Below are 22,141 nucleotides of genomic sequence, written 5' to 3' on the forward strand. Positions count from 1 at the left end.
AGTAGTCATGTGATTGATGAAAGACCACAGGTTGCCACAGACAACGTCTTCTGATTTGCATGAAGGTGTGTCTGCAAACTTCCATACAGATGAGCGAGGCTGGCAGCGAGCGGCCGTGTGTGCGGGGGGGGGGGAAAGCAGGCAGTACCCCCCATGCCCTGCCAGGCTCACGCCTGCTATACGGCGGGGGCATCAGCCTGCGTCAGGAATGTCCCTCTCCATAACCCCCCTTGTTAGGAGCTGGGAATGTCTGCGCTTTAGCCCTGGTCCCTCCCAGAGCAAAGCATGATTCATTTCCCTGTATCCCCCGGCCCCGGTGTCATCTTACACTCCTTATATAGCCTGAGAGCCGGGGAGTGCTGGCAGGACTCGTAGCCTGTCCTTCCGCCTGCTGCCTTGGGTGAGACTGTGGGGGAGACGCTGAGGTGCATGGAGCTCCCATAGGCGCTGCTAGTGGGTGACCTTGTGCCCCCTCTGCTGTGCTGCTTTATAGGAAACGAGGGGGGAGGGAGGAGGAGCGGGGTTATCAGAATAATATACCAACTTCTCTCTCTAGTCTAGTCCATCTTGTAGAAGCTTTGGGATGATTGGGAACTTAGTTGCAAGTGATTAACCCCTTCATTGCCGTAGAGTCATACTAACAGTGACAGGAGTATTCATAAGTAAAGTTTATTGTGCAGTTCATGTTGTTGGTCACTTTTTTACACAACATTTGCTTCTTGCCTGCAGATTCGTGCCATGGAGGATTACAAAGTGGTTTTGGACGGTCCAGCCCCTTGGGGCTTCAGACTACAGGGGGGCAAGGATTTTAACATGCCTCTGTCCATCTCCAGGGTGAGTGTCCCTTGTTACTTTTTTATGTATCTGGCTCTTCTCTAATGAGGGTGTTTATCACTGTGTAAGTCCAATCAAAAGGTGTGTGTGATAAAAGTTGCATCGTGCATTAGACGTGTGGTGAGATTGTGCGGTGAAGCATATAGTACTATGAAAGTATGCTTTACTGTGACTAAACACACACACTGCCCTTAAGCTACGTCTACACGTAGCGATCCGGCGGCGATTTGGCTTATCAATCGAGCCGCTGATGCGGCTCGGTTGATAAGATCCGACAGGACGGATCTCTCCACCGCCGATTCCATGCTCGTTCCCCACCGGGGGACAATGGCAGGGAATCGAGCGGAAGATAAGTGGGGACAAGGGTATATCGAATCCGACGCGCGGGCGAGCGGGGACGCGCAGGGATGCGGAAGAGGCGATCCGGCGGCTAATCGAGCCGCCGGATCGCTCCGTGTAGATGAAGCTTTAAATGCAAAGCATATTGTGTGTAAATCCTCATTCACACTTCCAATTATGATTGACCAATGTTATCATCTCCATGTAGTATGAGGACTTCCCTACACAATCTGTGTATAGTATGTTGACCCTCATATTACATGGAGGTGGTAAAATTTGGCCAATCAAAATTGGATGCGTGTACACAACCTTAGGCTTGGGTCACATCAATCCACAAACAAAGTGGCCCATTCTGAGTGGATAGTTCAGAGACCGCTCTGATTGATTTTGGGGTTCGGTCCCCATCTGGAGCAGATGCGTTTACGCCATAGGTTTCTAGGGTAAATGCATCCGCTATACAAAAAGATCATGCAGTTCGGGACTTTAGGTGCGTTTGTGTTGCGGTCCGATTGTGACAGTGTGAATAGATCCTATGAATCACATAGAATAACATAGTTTTACAGATCTGTTTACTGTGCGTTTCCGCAATCTGTTAAAACGGGACACTTTGCCTGGCAGTGTGAACTCAGCTTTACTCTGTGGGAACCCCCTGCATTTATGTCTCATAGGGCATCCCATAAGCCCCATAGAAATATAATTGTGTGATGTGATGATATTGTCTGTTGCTATGGAATGGACACCATGTGAGAGGACCCAGCCTAAAGCACCATCTACACGATACGATTCTTTGTGCGATTCGATTACGATTCTATTTACGATCTGATTAAATCCGACATGGCCGATCGGGATTCGATTAAATTCAAGTTGCCATTGTTTTGCAATAGCAAATTGAATCGAATCCCGATCGGACATGTCGGATTTAATCGAATCGTAAATAGAATCGTGATCGAATCGCACAAAGAATCGTATCGTGTAGATTGGGCTTGTAGGTAAACCTAACAATACCTGAGAATGACCTTGAAGATTTCCCTGGAGCAGATAGCTTTTGCCTCTTGACAGTAATGGAGATGGCGGTGTTTAGCCATTAATCTCCTTGTCTGATCACTACAAAGCTCTGCATGCCCAAATGCTTCAGAAAGCACAGGGTTAAAAGTTGTAAAAGTTCCACTAATAGGAATGTTGCAAGGAAAATAGAATGTGTGTATCCTGTTTCATGAGAGGAATTCCTTGAAGAAGAGATTCCTATTTCCATGACACATCAGAGGGCCTTGCTCACTTTAAATCAAAGAAAGGTTTTACTTTACAATTGTGCTGCAGCTGATGCTAGGGATGACTACTTGAATGAATAATTGTTTGTGCAAAGCTTGCTGGGACTTGTAGTTCCATTTCTGCTTACTACTGCAGATTGTGTTAGTTATCTTTGTGGCTAGTTGTATCATTTTTGATTAGCAAAGTGCATAGTAATAATCTCTCCTTCACTGCAGGCTGGATTTAGTTGTTGCAACTGAATTATCTTTGAGCATTGTAAATGTTACCTATAAAGAAGTCCGCAGACAGGCCACAATGGTCTATGAGACAGATTTATGAAAATCAGTGCACAGAACACCAGAGATGTTCAGAGCAAGGAATCTGGTTGCTCCGAGCAAGTGCTTCACTTTTGCATGTTTTGCACCATATTTGCTCCAAATGTCCCTGCACTGGGTATTATAAGTCTCCCCCAGTGTTTCTCTGAGAAAGTGTGACATGGTCGAAGTTTGCTGCCATGAGAGGAAAGTCCCTGGAAATGATTATAAAATGTTGGTTACCATGGTAGGAGAAAATATTGTCATTGCTCAGAAAATCTGGAGAGGAAATGTTGTCAGGACATGCTGGGATCTGTAGTTCCACAGTACCTTGTTGTTTGCAACTGCTAACCTGTATATGGATATTCACAGGAGTACAGTTGCATTTCAGGTACTTTCTGTCCTCCTAGGCTAGGGAATGGATTGCCTCTTGGCACTGAAAGGGTTGAACAGCTTGAGGCCTGTGACTGAGGTGACAGACAGACAGTGACTCCTAGGCAGCTGGGTGGGTGTCAGTGAAAACTATAGAAAGATGGGTGGAGGGCTGATGCTATGTTCACAGGTCACTAAGGTTTTTTTTTGTACATAGTAACCTGGAGAGGGGCTGAAATGTGAAGTGTCTGACATTCACTTCACACCCTCCTCCCTGGGTGGGGTGGCTTTTGTTCCTAACTGTGTTGATTTTGCGCCTGTGCCACGTTCAGACAATCACTTCCCTTCACACTAAGCATTTTGCTGTGCCCTAGTGTTTGTTTCGGGGGAGGTCCTGCCCAGACAAGAGCTCTATGCTTGGGGTTGTTTATGGGGGGTAGGCGTGAGGAATGGTGGAAGACTCTGATTTAAGCTGGTTTGGAATTTGATTCCTTCATGATTTTTCCTGTCATGTGAGGGCTAAATCCAGTGTTTCTGTTGTGCTGCAGTGCTCATATTCATAGAGGTAACCAAGCCCAAAGGAGAACACGTCTTATGGGTTTGCCACTGATTCCTTGTATTGCAGGCCTCAGGGGAAAAAAAATACAGCGCTGACCAATGAAATCTGGCCTATTACATTTTATTAGGATACAGCCTAATACGAAGAGTTAAGTGGTTCATGGTACAAATTGTTCTGAAATGATGTGACAGTCTGACCGTACATGGACTGAAAATGGTCATTGCTGATTATTGAAGAGTTTCAGGACCTTGGCTGATTGTGTTGCAAATTTTTGGCTTGTTCTATTCCTTTATTTAGACAGAGCAGTAATAAGTCCGTTCTAAGTATTAAACCTTATAGACAGTTTGGCCTACAGCTGTTAGATGAAAGGGATGTTCTGAGTTCCTCTCCTAAGAGACCAGACCTACAGGGACATCCTTGGCTGACTTACTTTTGAAAATGCTAATTAGCTGATTGTAATGCGGATATTCTGTCTGTAATCCTTTCCAATTATATGTAGCAAGTATAAAAATAAGAGTCTGTACACCCTATCTGCAGACTTGTGTCAAGTGAATGACTGAGAAGTGTTGCAGCCACATGATAAAGATTACAGCCAGAGAACTGACTTAATGCAGCTGAATAGTAGCATTTGTGTGTCATGTTATGTCTGAGCACAACCACGCTCAGATGTAACGCAATACAATAGCCACCTCTTTACTACCAGTCATAAGCGCTACCAAGTACCCTGGACGGGGCATAGGACCATCTGACAGGCAGTGAATTCACCTCCTTCAGCCTCCCATGTGAAAGATGCCTTATGCTGGATACACACCATGCGTTTTCGCGTTCGATGCGGCCGTCGATTCGCGTCGATTCGATTATTTCCGAACGAATTTCGATGATTTTTAGGTCGAATGCCATGTAAAGTATGGCAAATCGACCTAATGATCCATCGAAGCTTGAATAGGACATGTCGGAAATAATCGAATCGACGCGTATCGATGGCCGCATCGAACGCGAAAACGCATGGTGTGTATCCAGCATTAGGTTTCACACTGGGGGTGATTGTGCTTGCCATTTGTCAGCAAGGAGAGAGGTAGTGATCCATTGTGTTGTAAGGTCACTAACAGACACCTGTTGTTCTTGAGGGAACTTCTATTGAAGTTTATACAGAGTGACAACCCACTCATCCTCTTCCTCCCCTTCTGCATAGAGCAGAACAAGCTGCTCAGCACTGTATCTGTGTCGCCATCTTTGCTATACTGTCTCCCAAAATGTTAAAAAATAGTCAAGTGACAGGAATTTAAAGTGTATTTGTTGCTCAAGTGTAGACCATCCAGCACAAACCAGTTTCTTTCTTGCTTGGGTTCAGGGCTAGCAGAGTTTCCACCAAACCTGAAAGTACCATAGATCCAAGCTTTACTCCAAAGAGTGGAGTTGAGACAGATTCGACTATATCATCAGAAGTCATTGGCATGGTTGTGGATTCTGAAGAGGCTTATAATATCTGTACAAACCCAATAGCAGTGGGACAATCCAGACACGGCCCAACACAGGGACGGATCTGAGTGGGGGGGGGGCAGGCGGGTCTCTTGCCCCGGCCGCAGTTTGTTGAATTCTTAAAAAGGCGGCAACATTTGGATGGGGAATGGCAGTTTAGGCGCCAAAACCTGACATTTAGGCGCCAAAACCTGACCTTGCCCCAGGCACATCTTGGTCTAGATCCGTCCCTGCCCCAACGTGATGTAGTATATCAAGTGAAAGACTGAATAGCATGAGGTTGTATTAATATACTCACAAGGTTTTGGTTGCCAGGGAAATAGTTGGCAACTGCTAATGTCGTCTTAGGGTAACCTCTCTCACTTGGTGTGGTCTGTCTGTAAGAAAAATGTTCAGAGTGCTAAAACTAATGGACTCTCCTACACCATGTACTTAAGTACTTGCCTGGATCCGGCACAGGTGTCAAATTCTAGTCCTCAGGGGCCAGATCCTTGCCAGTGTTTAGGCGGGACTGAAAAATAGAGAAATGTGTTCTACTTGATGGAGCATGCTTTTCCTGATTCAGTTCCATCAATTAATTTGAGCTGTGCCAAAAATCCTTGAGGACCTTGGCCCTTGAGCACTGGAGTTTGACATCCCTAGGGTATTGGAATATCTTGTGTAGATGTAAGCAGCTCCCAGGAAATAAAATCATTTTTTTTGTAAATCATGTGGAGTGCAGATGGTGTCACAAAAACATCAGTTAATTATAGTAGAAATTCTCCCACTTCCCTGGTTTATAACAGGAACATTTTTTTACTTCTCATTGTTGTCTCTGCCCTTATTGGATTGATTTAGCCACTGGACTGAAGTGGGGAAAATTCTCTCAAACACTTGTATTATTATAGGACATGTCACATAATATACTGCCTCTTGGTGGGACTCTGGGTGCCTCTTAGCAACTATATGTTCCAGTATGAACACACAATACTAATGACATGCAAACATGCGTTAACCTTTTTCTGCACACATGTGGCTAGATGTGAGCCCCCATTCTCCAACCTTTTTCATAGAGGAGGCTGAATGTAACCTTACATGGTAGCATTTGACACACAGTGCACAGACTAACCAGCAAGCTCATGGTGAACCAGAACTCATTGGAGTGTGTGAGGGGCTACAATGGTCCTAAAAAACCCCTTACTAAAATGCTATGGAAAACAAAAGTTTGCTTTCTTAAAACAGGTTGGAGTGAGCTTGAGATGTCTCCCAGTGCATCACTGCCGAATGTATGCAAATTAACCATTGTTGCCCTTAGAAGCTAAACACACCTCAAGATCCACTAGAATGCAATGATGTGTCAGCTTGGTAATTTGTAGAGCCATAATAATCCAACATGCATACAGACTGTTTCAGATTGGTTGAGCCTCATCGGTGCATGGCATGGATTACACACTCCAATGAGTTCTGGTTCACCACGAGCTTGCTGGTTAGTCTCTACCTCTGGGTGTTTCAAGCCCTAGTCCATAGAGCCAAATTAAGCCATGCCATGCACTGATGAGGATCAACGAATCGGAAACAGTCTGTAGTAATGTTGGATTATTATGGCTCTGTACAAATTAACAAGCTGACACATCATTGCATTCCAGTGGATCTGGAGGTGTGTTTAGCTTCTAATTGCAAGAATGGTTAATTTGCATACATTCGGCAGTGACACAGTGCAGTAACCCATCAGCAAGAAACTGCATCATGATGTGTCTGAATGCCGCCAGATGTGACTCATGCTGGGCATACACGGGTCGATACTTGTTATCAATCGAGCCGCTGATGGCTCAATTGATAACTTCCGACAGGTCCGATTGCCCGCCAGATCGATTTCCCGCTCGATACCGGCGGGCAGGACAAAAGAAAAACGAAGCACTGATAAGGAAGTGCCCGCGGGGACGAGCAGGAATCGATCCGGGCAGGGGTGCATAATCTACCCGTGTATTCCCAGCATCAGTGAGACAGACATCTCTACTGCCTGTGCCAAGCCCAAGCAATAGACCAACAATAATGGCCAAGCAGGTGGGATCCAGCTTTTGATGTTGTGGGACACTGTAATCACACTAGATCATCAACAACCAACTTCAAAGAAAATCTATTGTTTATAGGTAGGTTCAATGTAAGTGACAAGCAGTTGGCTGAACTGTTGATTGGTTTGTCCCTTATAGGGAGCCTCCTTCCTACTGCTCCTCTCCATAGCCAGAATGATTAGAAATTACCAGTACACTGTTTAGGCTGGTCAGTCACATGTCTCTATGTGGATACAATAGACCTGTAAAGAGCAGTGTACATAGTGCTGTGTCCCGGCCACATTTCTGCAAAAGCCACATAGTCCACAACTTAAAGAGAAACCGTGACCATGGAGTAAACTTCATCCCTATCAGTAGCTGATACCCCCTTTCCCATGAGAAATCTTTTCCTTTTCTCAAACGGATCATCAGGGGGCTCTGTATGGCCGGTATTGTGTTAAAACGCCTTCCACCATGGTTCTGACATCACACTGTGGGAGCCTTGTTGCATTGTGGGAAATAACAGCTGATTCCAACTGCCAAAAAAAGCAAGCAGCATCTCCTTCCACTGACATCACCTGCCAGCAGTAAAAATGTCAAACTTTGTAGAAGGAAGGCAGCACCGATATGCCAACAGTCAGAGTGTGCCCTGGTCCAAAACACCCCAGTGCCTCCTGGGGAGTGCCAAGTAGAAATCACAGGAAGGAGGACCGGCACCGCTCTTTAGTGTATCAATAGCTCTTTATTGAAGTAAAAGGCAGCAGGACAGACCGCTGTTTCGGGATAGACCCTTCTTCAACTGCTCAATGCCATCATGGCATTGAGCAGTTGAAGAAGGGTCTATCCCGAAACAGCGGTCTGTCCTGCTGCCTTTTACTTCAATAAAGAGCTATTGATACACTAAAGAGCGGTGCCGGTCCTCCTTCCTGTGATTTCAGCAGTAAAAATGTTGTCGTGATACATTTTTAGAATGTAAATCAGGGAGAGGAAAGATTTTACGATGGGCAAACACTGACTAAATCATTGATACATAATTATTGTATAAATTAAGCACTTTTGTTATGTTTTTTTTCACTGGAGGCTCAGACACACTATAAGCTTTTATGAGCGCTTGCAATTGATTAGCGCTTTTTAAAAATCGCTCCCATTCAATTTCATTAAAATTGTGGTAAAAATCGCAGCAATTTTTACAGCGATTTTGAATGAAAGCGAATGGGAGAATTTCTTTTTTTTTTTTTTTTTTTTTTTAAGTGTTCAGAAAGTGCTAATCAATTGCAAGTGCTCAGAAAGGCACTTATAGCGTGTCTGAGCCCCTAGGGTTGCCCAAGGGGGAAGCTGTACACTGAAAAGGGGTATGCTGCACATGAGTTGTATAGGAGGTGAGGAGGTATCTATCGTCCTGATTGTAGCAAATTCTAAGAATATATTACACTACAAAAGTGTATTTTTAAGTTTTACTTTTTATTTCATGGATATATGGACTTGCAGTCTTGCTGCAGGCTAAATGACTATTTCTAAACCCATTCCATTTCTACTTTCTAATCCCCACATAGCATTCCATGGATACATGGAGTAGTAACACTTAGCAAGAGACGGCTACCTGCTGCTACAAGGAATGCAGAGAATCTTACGTACTAGGCTTCAGCTCAGAATGCCAGTGGCAAAGTTGTGCAGCCTCATGTAGCATAGAGTGCTGGAGGTAGTGACAGGTGTGTCCATAGACACTCGCAAATACATGCACAGGCTGATGTCATGCATGAGTCAGTGTATTTATAGACGTCTTGGCGGTAGGCATGAGAACTTGCCACTTTTACCGTAACAGGAATTCTGCTTAGGAAATCCTTTCTCTGGAAAGTCATTCTGTGTTTTATGAGGTGTACAAATCTCATTACAAATGAAAATCTAGCTAAATGTAAGTTGGTCAGAATTAAAGGAAAACCGAAGTGAGAGAACACGGAGCAGCCCTGCTGATCTAGCAGTAGTGTCTGAATCACACCAGATACAAGAATGCAGCTAATCTTGTCAGATCTGACAATTATGCCAGACATACCCGATCTGCTGCATGCTTGTTCAGGGTCTATGGCTAAAGGTGCCCATACACTGCGTCCAATTCCCGCCGATATACAGCAGATTCTATCAGTGTGATCGAATCTGCTATTAAATCGATAACTCTGATCGATCGACCGAATTCCATCCTAAATTTCTCTCGATCACCGGCGGGTCGAGAGCGTGTCGCTATCGGCGTTCGATTGGCTGACGACCAAGTCCCCGTTGTCCCCTCTCCGGCTGGCCATCTTCTCTTTACTTCCTGTCATGTCCTGTTAGGGGAAGTTCAAACAGTAGAGCACCCTCTACTGTTTACTTCCTGTGACCAGCGGAAGTTCAAAGAGAAGTTGCCCAGCACGGACAGAAGGAACAGCGGGGACGTGCGCCGGTGGAGAGGTAATGTATTGCTGGGAGCGGCGGGCAGCGGCAGCTCCACACATTGTGAATCAATTTCATGCTGAAATCAATTCAAAATCTGTTTGCAGTGTATGGGCAGCCAATAGATCCCTCTGTAATCAGATTACATCGGAGAGGGATATATCTGTTGGTCGATCTGGTGGCAATCGACCGTGTATGGCTGCCTTAAAAGAATCAGAGGCAACGATTGGCAGGATAGCCAGGCAACTGGTATTGCTTAAAAGGAAATAAATGTGGCATCCCTCTCACTTCAGTTGTCCTTTAAGGTGGTCATACATGGTACAATCAAATTAATTTTTCAATTTTTTTTTTCTTATAAAAAAATACATTCCTTTTCTTCCCCGTACCAATTATTGATCCTAGATAACAATGGACATTTTGACCATGGTTTGACCATGGTAGGTATTAGATTGTGAGAATTATGTATATAATATAATTAAAAAAAAAAAAAAAAAGGGCCTTTTACACTCTCACTATATAGATATATGCGGAACTCCCAAACTAGCACCAACTTTTCTTGATTTATTCCATAATTTTTCCCAGCTGTTCAGAAAAATCAATCATTTGTTTATGGTACTTGGTTTTTTTTTTTTTTTTTTTTTTTTTGACACCCCCCCCGCCCCCCCCCCCCCTTCCCTCAAGCTGTTCCTACTATGGTACTGAATACATTTTGGGGCATGCCAGTATATCTACATAGATGGATTTGTGTGAGGGAGGAAACATGAACTGGCATGAGAAGGAGATACAAACTCTGCACATAATGTACTTGGCAGGAGCTAAAGGTCACTATACATCACATGATTTTGGCAACTGATCGACCAAGAGATGAATCTTTCTCTGATCAGAGAAAGAGATCCGCCATAAACCGCAGGCCGATTCTTGATTTTGGCATGAAATCTTTTGAGAATCAGCCTAGTGACGCCACCCTGGCCGCATCACAATGTAGATATAAACTCCCCAGGGCCCAAACATTTTTTTTCCCCGGAATAGTGGCAATATCGAACACACGTGTTTTGTGTTAAATCTAACAATTCCAATCAACTAAAAAATTGGATTGGATTGGTAGAGTTAAATCAAAATTATAAATTTTAAGGTGTGCTAAACATGTGTATGTACAGTATAAAACCTATTAATAACTAGGTCGTTTTACTTTTCTGCCTGAAAGAGTCTATTTGTAGGTATGGAGTAAACGTCACTTATAAGCAAATTACAACAGAGTAACCAAGCAGCTCAGGGTGACCCAAACCACTAGGCATGTATAGGGGCATAAAAGAGACCAAAAAGCCCGCCTACTAATTTCACCAAGCAAATTACAGTCATAAAAGTTTTCCTAGTAGAATGCAACTTCTGAGAGCAGGGAGAGAAAAAATACATTAACTATTGACCCTTTTCTAAAGGCCCATACACACGTCCGATCGCTCAAACTCACTCTTATCACGTGAACGACAGTCTGTACACACGCCCGATTTAGCGGGCGAACGACTGAACGACGGGACGTTCAAACGACCCGTCCGCAAAAAAACGGACGTGTGTATGGGCCTTATCTCTGAGACACTTGGTAGGCTGCCACTGATTAGAGATAGTAAAACATTCAACCTGCATTGTAAACATTTATATATAAAAGAAAACCCTGGGATAGTTAACCACTTGAGCCCACGGGTTGTTTTCACCTTATGGACAAGAGATTTTCACATTTCAGCATTTCTCCCTTTCATTCCACAATAATTTTATCATCATCTTATCACAACAAAATCTATACCTTGTGTTTTTCGCTACCAATTAGGCTTTCTTTGGGTGGTACATTATGCTAAATATTATTTTATTAAAAATGCATTTTAATGGGAATAATAAGTTCCCATTCATTAATCCAATGATCAACAGTGGAAATGAGTGAGCGTGAGGGAGCACGGCAGCACCATTTGAGAATGATCACTGTTTTGGAACAAAAACAATGATCATTCTCGCCGGACAAGCACGGATTGGCTCAGGGGACTTCTGTCCCCTGCCACCAATTCCCCCCCCCCCCCCCTTCCCCCCTGGTTGCCGAGACCATCACGGGCTCCCGTGAGTCTCACGTCCCTGCAGCAGCACCAGCTGCTGAGATAGTTACATTAATATAAAACCTGAGCGGAGCCAAGAGTTCTGGTTTATTAAATGCACTTACGCTAGTCATCTCTGAAGGCAGTTGGATTAAGACATTAAAATGGTCATCTGATGTCCCTGGGTGAGTTAGATAATGTCTGATTACAGTTGTTTCTCCTCTTATAAGCTGCTGTTTTTTGATTTTTGTCAGGTTTTCATTCCATAGCTGCTCCAGATGCTGCTTAAAGAGAATCTGTATTGTTAAAATCGCACAAAAGTAAACATACCAGTGCGTTAGGGGACATCTCCTATTACCCTCTGTCACAATTTCGCCGGTGGTTAAAAACAGTTTTAAAAAGTTTGTTTATAAACAAACAAAATGGCCACCAAAACAGGAAGTAGGTTGATGTACAGCATGTCCACACATAGAAAATACATCCATACACAAGCAGGCTGTATACACCCTTCCTTTTTAATCTCAAGAGATCATTTGTGTGCTTCTTTCCCCATGCAGCTATCTTCCACTGAAGTGTCAGGCTGTTTCTTCCTGCAGAGTGAAGACAGCTGTGCCTGTATGTAATTCTTCAGTATGTGAAAGCCCAGCCAGCTCAGAGGACGATTTATCCAGCTTGTAAAAGATAAGAGAGAAGAGAGAAGCTGCCATAATCTAAATAATACACAGGCAGTGTGCAGAGAGGGGCCTGGAGGGGGGAGATGCATCACAGAACCACAACACTGAAGAACTTGGCAGCCTTCCAGACACAGTCTGACAAGAGAGAGATAAGTTGATTTATTACAGAGATGGTGATAGTAGAACGTGCTGCAGTAAGCCAGAACACATTAGAATAGCTTTTGGAACTTGTAGGATGATAAAAAACAGAATGCAATTTTTGTTACGGAGTCTCTTTAAATAGGAAGTCCAGTATAAATAATGTAGTAAAGAAAGTGCTTAATTTTTTACTATAATTGTGTATAAATAATTTAGTCAGTGTTTGCTCATTGTAAAATATTTCCTCTCCCTGATTTACTTCAGACATTAATCACATGATGAAATTTTTTACTGCTGGCAGGTGATGTCACTGGAAGGAGATGCTGCTTGCTTTTTTTGGCAGTTTGAAACAGCTGTTATTTCCAACAATGCAACAAGGCTCCCACAGTGTGATGTCAGTACCTCAGTGCTGTGAGGCGCTGACATCACACTGTGGGAGGGTTTTCAACGCCAAAGCAGCCATACAGAGCCCCCTGCTGATCCATTTGAGAAAAGGTAAAGATTTCTCATGGGAAAGGGGGTATCAGCTACTGATTGGGATGAAGTTCAATTTTTGGTTATTGTTTCTCTTTAACATACCCCTCCACCTAGGTCCTAATTGTAACTCCCCCGCCTAATGCCAAACTGTAACTGTTACTTAACCCTAATCGATGCATAACCAACTGTTGATAACTGCTTCCCACACTTTCAGAATAATCTGTCAGGTAGGATACAATGATAGGAGAGCGCAGTGTTTATGATGCATGCCATCCAGTCATCTCTCCACTATAGAGAGAACAGTAGTACTGAGTGAGTAATGATTGCACCTTGGGTTGTGTTCCATATTTGGCTGCTCTCTGGTATCTGATAGTCTACACTTGGGATGGTCGTTGGCTCTATTTCACCATTTCTCTAGCAACAAGAAGCACTAAAGCCCAACAATACCCTAAACGGAATACGGCAAATTCTCAAATCAATCGTGTAATATTATAAGAAATTAACTTCATCCCATTCAAAATCCCATTGTGTAGCATTGGGCACTTATCAATGTAGGCCAAAAGCTCAGCTAAATCCTTTAGGAAGGAAAATTCTGATAGCAGTCATGTACATTTATATACAGTTAATGTCCCTCACTACATTCCCAGCTTCCCTATTCAGGTGACAACGCTAGTTACATTACAGCAGGGCGTGCCCATGTACACAACATTTGCAGGAAACTATAAGTAGATCCTTGGTGGACAGAGCAAACATCTTTCTTGCATATGTTTAGCATCTCCCACAGCTGTAAATAGAAGCAGAAGGAAATGACTACCATTGCTACTTCTAATCTTATCAGAGGAGCTTGGGGTGGCCTCTGACTCTGGATAGATTTGAAGCAGTTCTCCAGTTCTAATTGTAGTATTCCAAAGAAGAGCCTGTACTGACATAGTTTGCAGGAACTTACTGGTTTATTGTTCCATTACACACGCAACATGCAATCTGACAGTGTTATACGATGATAGTTTCGGGGTCACTAGGGCCTTTGTCAAGGCACAGTACAGACTCTGTCAGTTCTGAGTCTGTCCTGTGCCTTGACAAAGGGGACCCCTAGTGCCCCCCAAATGACCCTCAGATAACCTGTTCTGTGTGTAATGGAACAATAAACCTGTGAGCTCCTGCAAACAGTGCAGACTTTTATTCAGAATACTGTATTGGATGGATACTGGGTCCAGCACCAACGACAATCCTACATAAAGGTGTGCAATCTCCTTGGATTTGATGTATGGACAGTTTTAGTTTAGTTCACCATCTGTTCTTATAATTGCATTCCACAGTAATGCTGTTATGAAAATGTGTATTAAAAAATTACAAAAACATTAGTGTACCTATTTATGCATGTGTATATGCTCCCCTTTCGTTATTAATACCATCTTTATGTGAGACATCTTGTTTAGAGTTCAGAGGCCCTCTCACATCAGTCACTGTGCAGTAAGTCTGTCAGACTGCTGAAGCAGGAATAGGAGCTGAGGAATGTAATGCTGAGAGGAGGAATATCAAATGGATACCAGAATATAGGTAAAAGTAAATGGTGAATCGGTAGAGTCTTGGTTATTCCAGCACCGACAGGGATTAGCAGATGCCGGATAAAGCTGGCCATACACTGGCCCGATTTGCGCCCGTTTCGACAGCAGATTCGATCACTGGGATCGAATCTGCTGCCAATCGTTCACGCTACACGCCGAATTTCGATCCATTTCATCCGATCCCGTCGATCGTGCCGTGCGGAAAATAACCGTCGATCGCCCGCGGGTAAAGAGCGCATCGCTAGCGGCGTTCGAGTGCCCGACGACCGACGCAATAGAGCCCGCATACATTACCTGCTCCGCCGGCGCGACTCCAGTCTCCCGGTCACCGCTGCTCTGTCTGCGCTCTGGTCTCCAGGTCCGGCATGCCTCACTTCTTCTAGCCCGGCAGGAAGTTTAAACAGTAGAGCGCCCTCTACTGTTTAATCTTCCTGCCGGGCTAGAAGAAGTGAGGCATGCCGGACCTGGAGACCAAAGCGCAGACAGAGCAGCGGTGACCGGGGGACTGGAGTCGCGCCGGCGGAGCAGGTAATGTATGCGGGCGGGCGGGGGCAGCAGCAGCAGCACCACCACAACAGATTGTGAACGGTTTCAGGCTGAAATCGGTTCGCAATCTGTTTGCAGTAAAGGCAGCCATACGATCCCTCTCTGATCAGATTCGATCAGAGAGGGATCTATCTGTTGGTCGAATCTGATGGCAAATCGACCAGTGTATGGCCACCTTAAGTGTCTTTTCTGAGTGCTTGAGACTCAATGTCAAAAATAAGCTTAGCTAATACAGTACTATACCACACTCTATACTGTACATATCGTAATCTCTGTATTAAATGTTAAGATACGGTAATTGAAAGTATATTAACCTTGGGTGAGCCGTGGAACCCAGTGCACAGCAGAGCCCACAGACAGCCTAAGAATTTGCCCTTCATCACTGTGAATACTGCCATTGATTTGTGCTGGTTGGTTGAGTTGCGGATAACGGGGACTGCTGTATCCTCTAAGATTTTACTATAGGTAAATACATTGATTCTTCTATCTTTATAATTTTTTTTTCCTTTAGTGAAATTTCAGCTTTTTCTCAAGTTAAAGTTGGAATTATGATTATTATTATTATTATTATTATTATTATTATTTATTGTATTTATAAAGCGCCAACATATTACGCAGCGCTGCACAATAGATAAATGGGTTAACATACAAGGTAGGACATACAGGAAACTCACAACAAAACAAGATCATGCAAATGATTTGATAACAATACAGTGTCATAGGTCAAAAGAGAGACTGTTCTAGCCCACAAGAGGGGTGATTGTCAGATTACATAATCAAGCTGGAAACACTAGGGAGGAGTGCCCTGCCAGAGGCTTACAATCTAAAGGGTGGAGGTGGAGACAATAGGTGCATCTTTTGAGAGGGTGTCTAACAAAACATATTATGGTGCTGGTGTAGGGGGTATGCGAGCATGAAAAGATGAGTCTTGAGAGCTTGTTTGAAGGTATTAAAGGTGGGGGCAAGTCTTATGGCTGGTGGGAGCGAGTTCCAAAGAGTAGGGGCAGCCCTGGTGAAGTCCTGCAATCGTGCATGCTACTGAGACCATGCGCTCTTCTATCATATGGGGACTGTAGTGACATGATCCATGTAGCACTGAGCAGGGCACAATTGCAATTCCTACTGAAACCACCTTCCTACAGGAGATTAACGGCAACAACAAGATCTCTGGGAGGAAAACGTGCAGAAACGTGATCCTCATGTAGTTTTCTGTATCTCCTCCATAGAAGCGTAAACTGTGTCTTTGTTATATGCATGTGTGTGTTTGCATTAAAAAATCACAACCTTTTTAAAAATAATTTATGGCATTCAATACATTCCGTTCCAAATTCTGCTGGTCAGAAGCGGAATCTTCGTACATGCGCAGCGTGGCAGGTGTTAACTCGCCCTCGTTGCAGCCTCTGTGCACTGCCTTCCACATCCCTTTTATAAGAGCTGGAACGTGATTTGGAGTGCACAGAGGCGGTGACCCTCTCCACGGTGTGCATGCATGAAGATTCAGGTTCTCATTGGCAGAATTCGCCACAAGGTTACAAATTTGAATGTGCCAAATTGCGCCAACACTAACTGAAGTGATAAAAAAGTTAAATGCTTACCTCTGTAGGGGGAAGCTCCTGGATAGTCCAGAGGCTTCCCCAATCTTCCTACGCACTTTTTTTTTTAATGGGACATGAATGTCAGATTGTTTGCGGCCACACTCGCATCTCGGTTGTTTTTTTTCCAACCCTTTACCAAGCAGTGCAATAAGTTGTTTGTTTGCCTGCAGCCTGTATAACCAGCATCCCTAAATTCCCAGGCCTGCTTACCTGGAATGAGCAGGATGAAGTCATTCTGACACACCCTGTGTGGGTTGAGGAGGGTGGGCTGAACATTTGTTTCCTTCATTGTAGTTAAGGCACAGCAGGGAGGGGGAAGGACTGTAAAGAGTGGGGGGATTTCTTTAAACCCCCAGCATAATCACCCTGACACTTTTTCCTTGCAATTACTTCACTGTCAACGTATCCACAATTGTGGCTTTAGAAGTGTAAAGGAACCCATAATGTACTTGATTTTTCTGTAATGGTTGTCTTTGGCATGCTGCCTAATTATCATCTCTCAAACAAACCTGTTATTTCATCTAGAGACAAATGTCATTGTTGGTTGGAGTAACCATCCAAACCTGGCATTCTTCTACCTGGTGACTTTTATCTGATAATGAATACAGAACTATAGTCAAATAAAGAAAGCAGACCATCATATAGCCAAGTCACTGCAGTAACCATATTCAGTCCTGCCTTGTAAAATTGACTTCATTTTGGTATACAGTCTGAAATCTGTTGAAAATGCATAATATTATACGGCAATCATAGTAACTAGAACAGGCTTTCTCAACCAGGGTTCCCTGGAACCCTAAGGTTCCTTGAGTACATGAGTACACTGCAGGGGTTCCTTGGCATGTTTCCAAATCATGGGGGTTGGGGGGGGGGGGGGGGGAGTATGATAGAAAGCACACTATAATAGGGGGTACTTTAAAAAGAAGCATTAAATTCAGAATAATATCGAGCACATTAATAAACAGCACTAGAAAAAGGAGACATTATAATGCATGGCACTGTAATAGGGGGTAGTGACATGAACAGCCAAAATGGCTTTTAAAGACCATGCCACCTGCAAAATATATTTAGGGGTTCCTTGAGATCCAAAAAGTATTTACAGGGTTTCTCCAGGGTGAAAAGGCTGCGAAAGTCTGAACTAGAATGATAGACTGGGTGACCAACTTGGGTTCAAAGCTTTGGGTGAGGTTGGAAAAATGCATTATCAAGAAGAGCCTTGGGATCTGCACCATGGGGACAATATGAGAAAAGAGGATTGTTTAAAATCATGCCGGACTGGGTACTGAAGGTAGCCATACATCTAGTAATGACGGGCAGATTTGACCAAGATACAAATCTCTCTCTAATCGAATCTGATTAGAGAAAGATCTGTTGGCTTTCGATATACCGCAGGCCAATTTCAGCGTGAAATCTCTTGGAAATCAACCAAACCCACCACCTCACCACTGTGTGCGTGTTTACATATGTAATGTATATGTGCTGTAGTGTGCATTTAAGCATTGCCTGTCCTATGTCATGGTGCTTATCTGTTTTCCACCTCTCTTCAATTAGCTGCACACATGCTGCCGGTGTGGTGCGTATATGATGTCATGCGCAGGCATCCTATGCACTGGCAGCGTCTATGCGGCTAATAGAAGAGGAGAAAGACGGGCACTGTGACACAGAACAGGTAATATATAAATGCACATATGCATGCATACATACATACATACATACATACATACATACATACATTCACTTTGCGGGAACAGCGCTGGAATATCGCTCGCTGTTACCGCCAGGCACCCAATTGAGCAAGTTGGCCTGACATCTTGCAGCATGTCCAACCGATTAATGTGATCAATTTCAGCCCGAAATTGTTTGCATCGTCGATCAGGCATGCACTTGGCGGCACCGATTTTCATTGAATTGGATGGTGGATTGGCCGCCAAGTCACCTAATGTATAGCCACCTTAAAGTATTCTGACCATGTAGGATCAACCTAATCCTAAAATGGTATGGTCAACAGGAATTTCACCACTAACTCTGTTAAAAGGCTTCCCCTTCTTTGCTCTGGGAGAGGAACTGGGATACTTTAGATCATGGAGTGGTCCTGATATTTTGAATATTGAACAGTTGTTAGAAAGTAAACAAATTGAATCCCTCTAGGTTGATAGGAAAGAGTTTTGTACTCCCCCTTTACTTTTGGCAATATAGTCAGGCCCAACATCTCTGGCAAATTAACAAGGATAGGATCAGGTCTAAGGATGACATTACTATTGTAGAGCAGTATTTTTTGAAAGGCAATGACAATAAACATTTAATTTCTAAACTGGATACATTTTGCTTAGCCGAACCAGAAATTGGGATGACATATTATTTATGAAAGTAGAAAATAGAGTTAAAAATGACCTTATCCCAAGAAAGAATTGATGGTGTATAATGTATTTGGGGACTATGGCATTGCAGCTATATCAGGCACAATGCTGTCCTGGCACCGAAGTGACCTGCTTTGGTTGGAGGGTGGGTGTATATATGGTACATTATTGAAAAGGCTGAGGTGTGTGTATATAAGTGTTAATTACTTATTGTCTTATATGACTAGTCTTTGTCATGTATATCTAATTCGAGTTAAGACATTGAGAATGGAAGTCTGTAAGCTTTTTGGGGAAAAATCAACAAAATTGCCATAGTTATTGGTTTCGGATGCAATTTCACATCAGCACGGGTGCTGCCCCCGTTTCTGAAATGGATTTGGCATCCTAGTGGAAACATAAACACAAGCGGACAGATTTTTTTTAAAGATCTTGATTTGCTATTCAGTTACATTTAAAACCAATCAGGGACTTCTCTAAAGATGAATGAATGCTGGTAGTAAACACAGGCTAATCTCCCTGTTCCTTGCTGCATAACTCTTGTAGTAAACCACCCTTGCTGTTACATGAATGGCTCAGTGCTATTTCTCCTCCTGGACGTTATGTCTCTTTTACAATATAAGAATGTTGTCAGACTTCCATGGGACAGGCTAATTCTTCAGATGTCTTTGTTGCATAAGCAGAGCAGGCAGTCTGCAGAAACACTCTGTACAAGACTGCAAAACACAAATGCTTTGTGCTGCTCACCAAGTATGTTTTTTCTATTTGGTTCTGAAAGCTAAATGAGTGTTAAAAGCAATATAAAACTTTTACAGCTGAAGCAATGTTGCAAAGTCTTGGAGCCTTCTGTGCAACTATTTCTTACTGCAGGGCAGTGCAGCTCTTTCACTCCCTCCTGCTTCTCTCCCTGCGGTGTTGGCTTTGAGAACCCAATACCACAGCTTCTGAGACCTCTGGAACTGGAATAGTCTCTAACCATAGCAAAGTTCATGCTATATCTGTTGTAGTCATACCATTATAGCTGAGGGGAAGAGACACGGTGGTCCTTACTTGTATGGGGAGAGGCAGGGATGCAGAGAATCTGGGAATCTGTACAGTATACCTAATGGTTCCAGTGGGGGTACGGAAGGACCCCACTGGGGTGATACAGCGGTTTTAGACCCTTTGCTTTTATATTTTGTTCTATATTTTAGGCAAACCTGAAGTGAAAATAAACTGATGAGATAGATAAATGTATCTATAATTTTAGTCCTAAATCAGGGCTGGTGCACACAAAGAGCGCTTCTGAGTGCTTTTAAAAATGCCATCGCTTTAAAAAGTGCTTGGCCAATGTATTAGAATGGGATGGTGCACACCAGAGCGATGTGGTTTTTTCAAACACAAATGCAGGTCCTGCAGCATTTCTGCTGATTTCTGAGGCGATTCAGCCTTGTGGAAAATGGCGCTGAGAAGCGCTAGATCAGAGAAATTTCCCAAGCATTTTTGTTACAGAAGCTGTTCAGTTACAGCTCTAGTGCAGCAAAAAATAAAAAACGCTACACCAAAACGCTCCAAGACATGATTAGAAAATCGCTACGCACATGCCTATAATCGCCTAGAAAGATCACTTCAAAAAGCGATGAGCATTCGTGATTATGCTATCGCTTTTTGCTGGGCACTGTCCCTAAGATTTTATTTGTCATATTTTTTGTATTGCAAGGTTGAAACAATTTTTTTTTTTTCAAAACTTTTTTTATTTTTTTATTGTTTTGTAGTACAATTGCAAGTGTTATTCATTTCACTATCTTCAATGCAGTATGGAATATTCTAATACCATTTTTTTTTAAAAAAATTTTTTGAATCTTAAATTATTTAGCAGTTTGTGCTCATAAAGAAAAATATATAATGTTCCAGAGACAGCCAAAAATGTAATGCTATTTAGGTTAAACCGTTCCCGGCAGTCCCTTACCATCCTCAGTGCCTCACCGGCGAGTAGCCTGGCAGATATAGCCTTGAGCGAGAGCTTGCTGTGGGCATTGTTCTTTTGACTTACCGCCTACTCCATTACCCTCCATTGTGGACCACTCGAAAAACGGTCCTCCATAGCCACAGAATGTGTTGCTTGCATAGGGCTAGCAATGTGATAGTACAGACTCTGCCCACACTGTCGCCTGAGGGATCGAGTCTCGGTACCTGACGGGGGACAGTTCTTGTATGTATGTAGATTTAAACTTTTCAACATGTTATCTGTTCCCAGGCTCAGATGATTTTTTCTCAGCCTCATGCTACTCCTAAACATAACAGAAATGGTCCTGACTAACTGTCTCTGGCTAGAATCTACCAGATGTAAAGCTGCCCCAGTCACCAAGAGCTCCAGGGTGCCCCGTCATCTCTGCCAAGCACATTGTTTCCCTCCTTACCCCTCCTGCTGGTAGACACTCTGTTGTAGGCCATACTGCCCCCCCCCCCCCCCCTCTCTGCCACCTATCATAATAACAGTATGCGTTACATGGCTACAGCCTCACAATGCCAAGTCCCAATGCCTGATTTAGAGGAACTAATTAAGGCTGGGTTCATGCTGGCAGACAAAACCTACTGCTTCCTAAAGTGGAACAGAATGGATTGGAAGACATGCAAACAGATCCTTTGCAAAGCAATAAGATCCATTCACATATTGGATCTTTTTCTTTATGTTCTGATGAGTGGAATGCATGGTTGTGGGGTTCGCAATATTTGTGGATCCAGATACGGTGAATGTTGATGGAATTAATGGACATCTATAAGAACAGACACTGTCCTTACTAGGCTGGTCACCCCATACGTTTCACCAAGTTTACTCACCTGTCTTCTGTCACCTCGGGTCCACCACTTGGGTCCACTGCAGGGGAGAAGTGCCATTATACAGATGAGCCCCGGCAGAAGCATCAGGCTGCCCATTGGAACAGACCAATGAGGAGCCTCTATCCTCAGGAAGGATTTTCATTGGATCGCTGAGTGGTGGAGGGAGGATTCCCATTGGTCTGTTGCAATCCAATGGGGAACACCATATGCTTCTGCTGGGGCTCTGTTTTGTTTACCAGCGCTTCTCCCCTGTAGAGGACCGAGCAGAGGTGCCAGCAGTGGTGATGGAACTGGCAGC

The 22,141-nt window shown here is 43.6% G+C and overlaps 1 protein-coding gene and 1 long non-coding RNA gene across 7 annotated transcripts in view; one reads left to right on the forward strand and one right to left on the reverse strand.

Moving 5' to 3' along the window:
• Window positions 1–22,141, reverse strand: part of LOC137563955 (uncharacterized) — a 100,667-nt gene that overhangs the window by 46,886 nt on the left and 31,640 nt on the right. The window lies entirely within an intron of this gene.
• PDLIM7 (PDZ and LIM domain 7) overlaps window positions 149–22,141 on the forward strand; it is a 184,574-nt gene continuing 162,581 nt past the window's right edge. Inside the window, exons 1-2 of one of the 6 annotated variants that reach the window (XM_068277082.1) lie at window positions 149–453; window positions 730–834. In XM_068277082.1, coding sequence (XP_068133183.1) covers window positions 739–834 — 96 coding nt within the window. In that variant the 5' untranslated portion in view covers window positions 149–453; window positions 730–738. Of the gene's footprint in view, window positions 454–527; window positions 606–729; window positions 835–22,141 lie in introns of those variants that run through there. The other 5 variants (XM_068277084.1, XM_068277086.1, XM_068277087.1 and 2 more) reach the window with 5 other exon arrangements.

This window comes from Hyperolius riggenbachi, chromosome 3 (genome assembly GCF_040937935.1).
Source record: "Hyperolius riggenbachi isolate aHypRig1 chromosome 3, aHypRig1.pri, whole genome shotgun sequence".
Taxonomy (NCBI): domain Eukaryota; kingdom Metazoa; phylum Chordata; class Amphibia; order Anura; family Hyperoliidae; genus Hyperolius; species Hyperolius riggenbachi.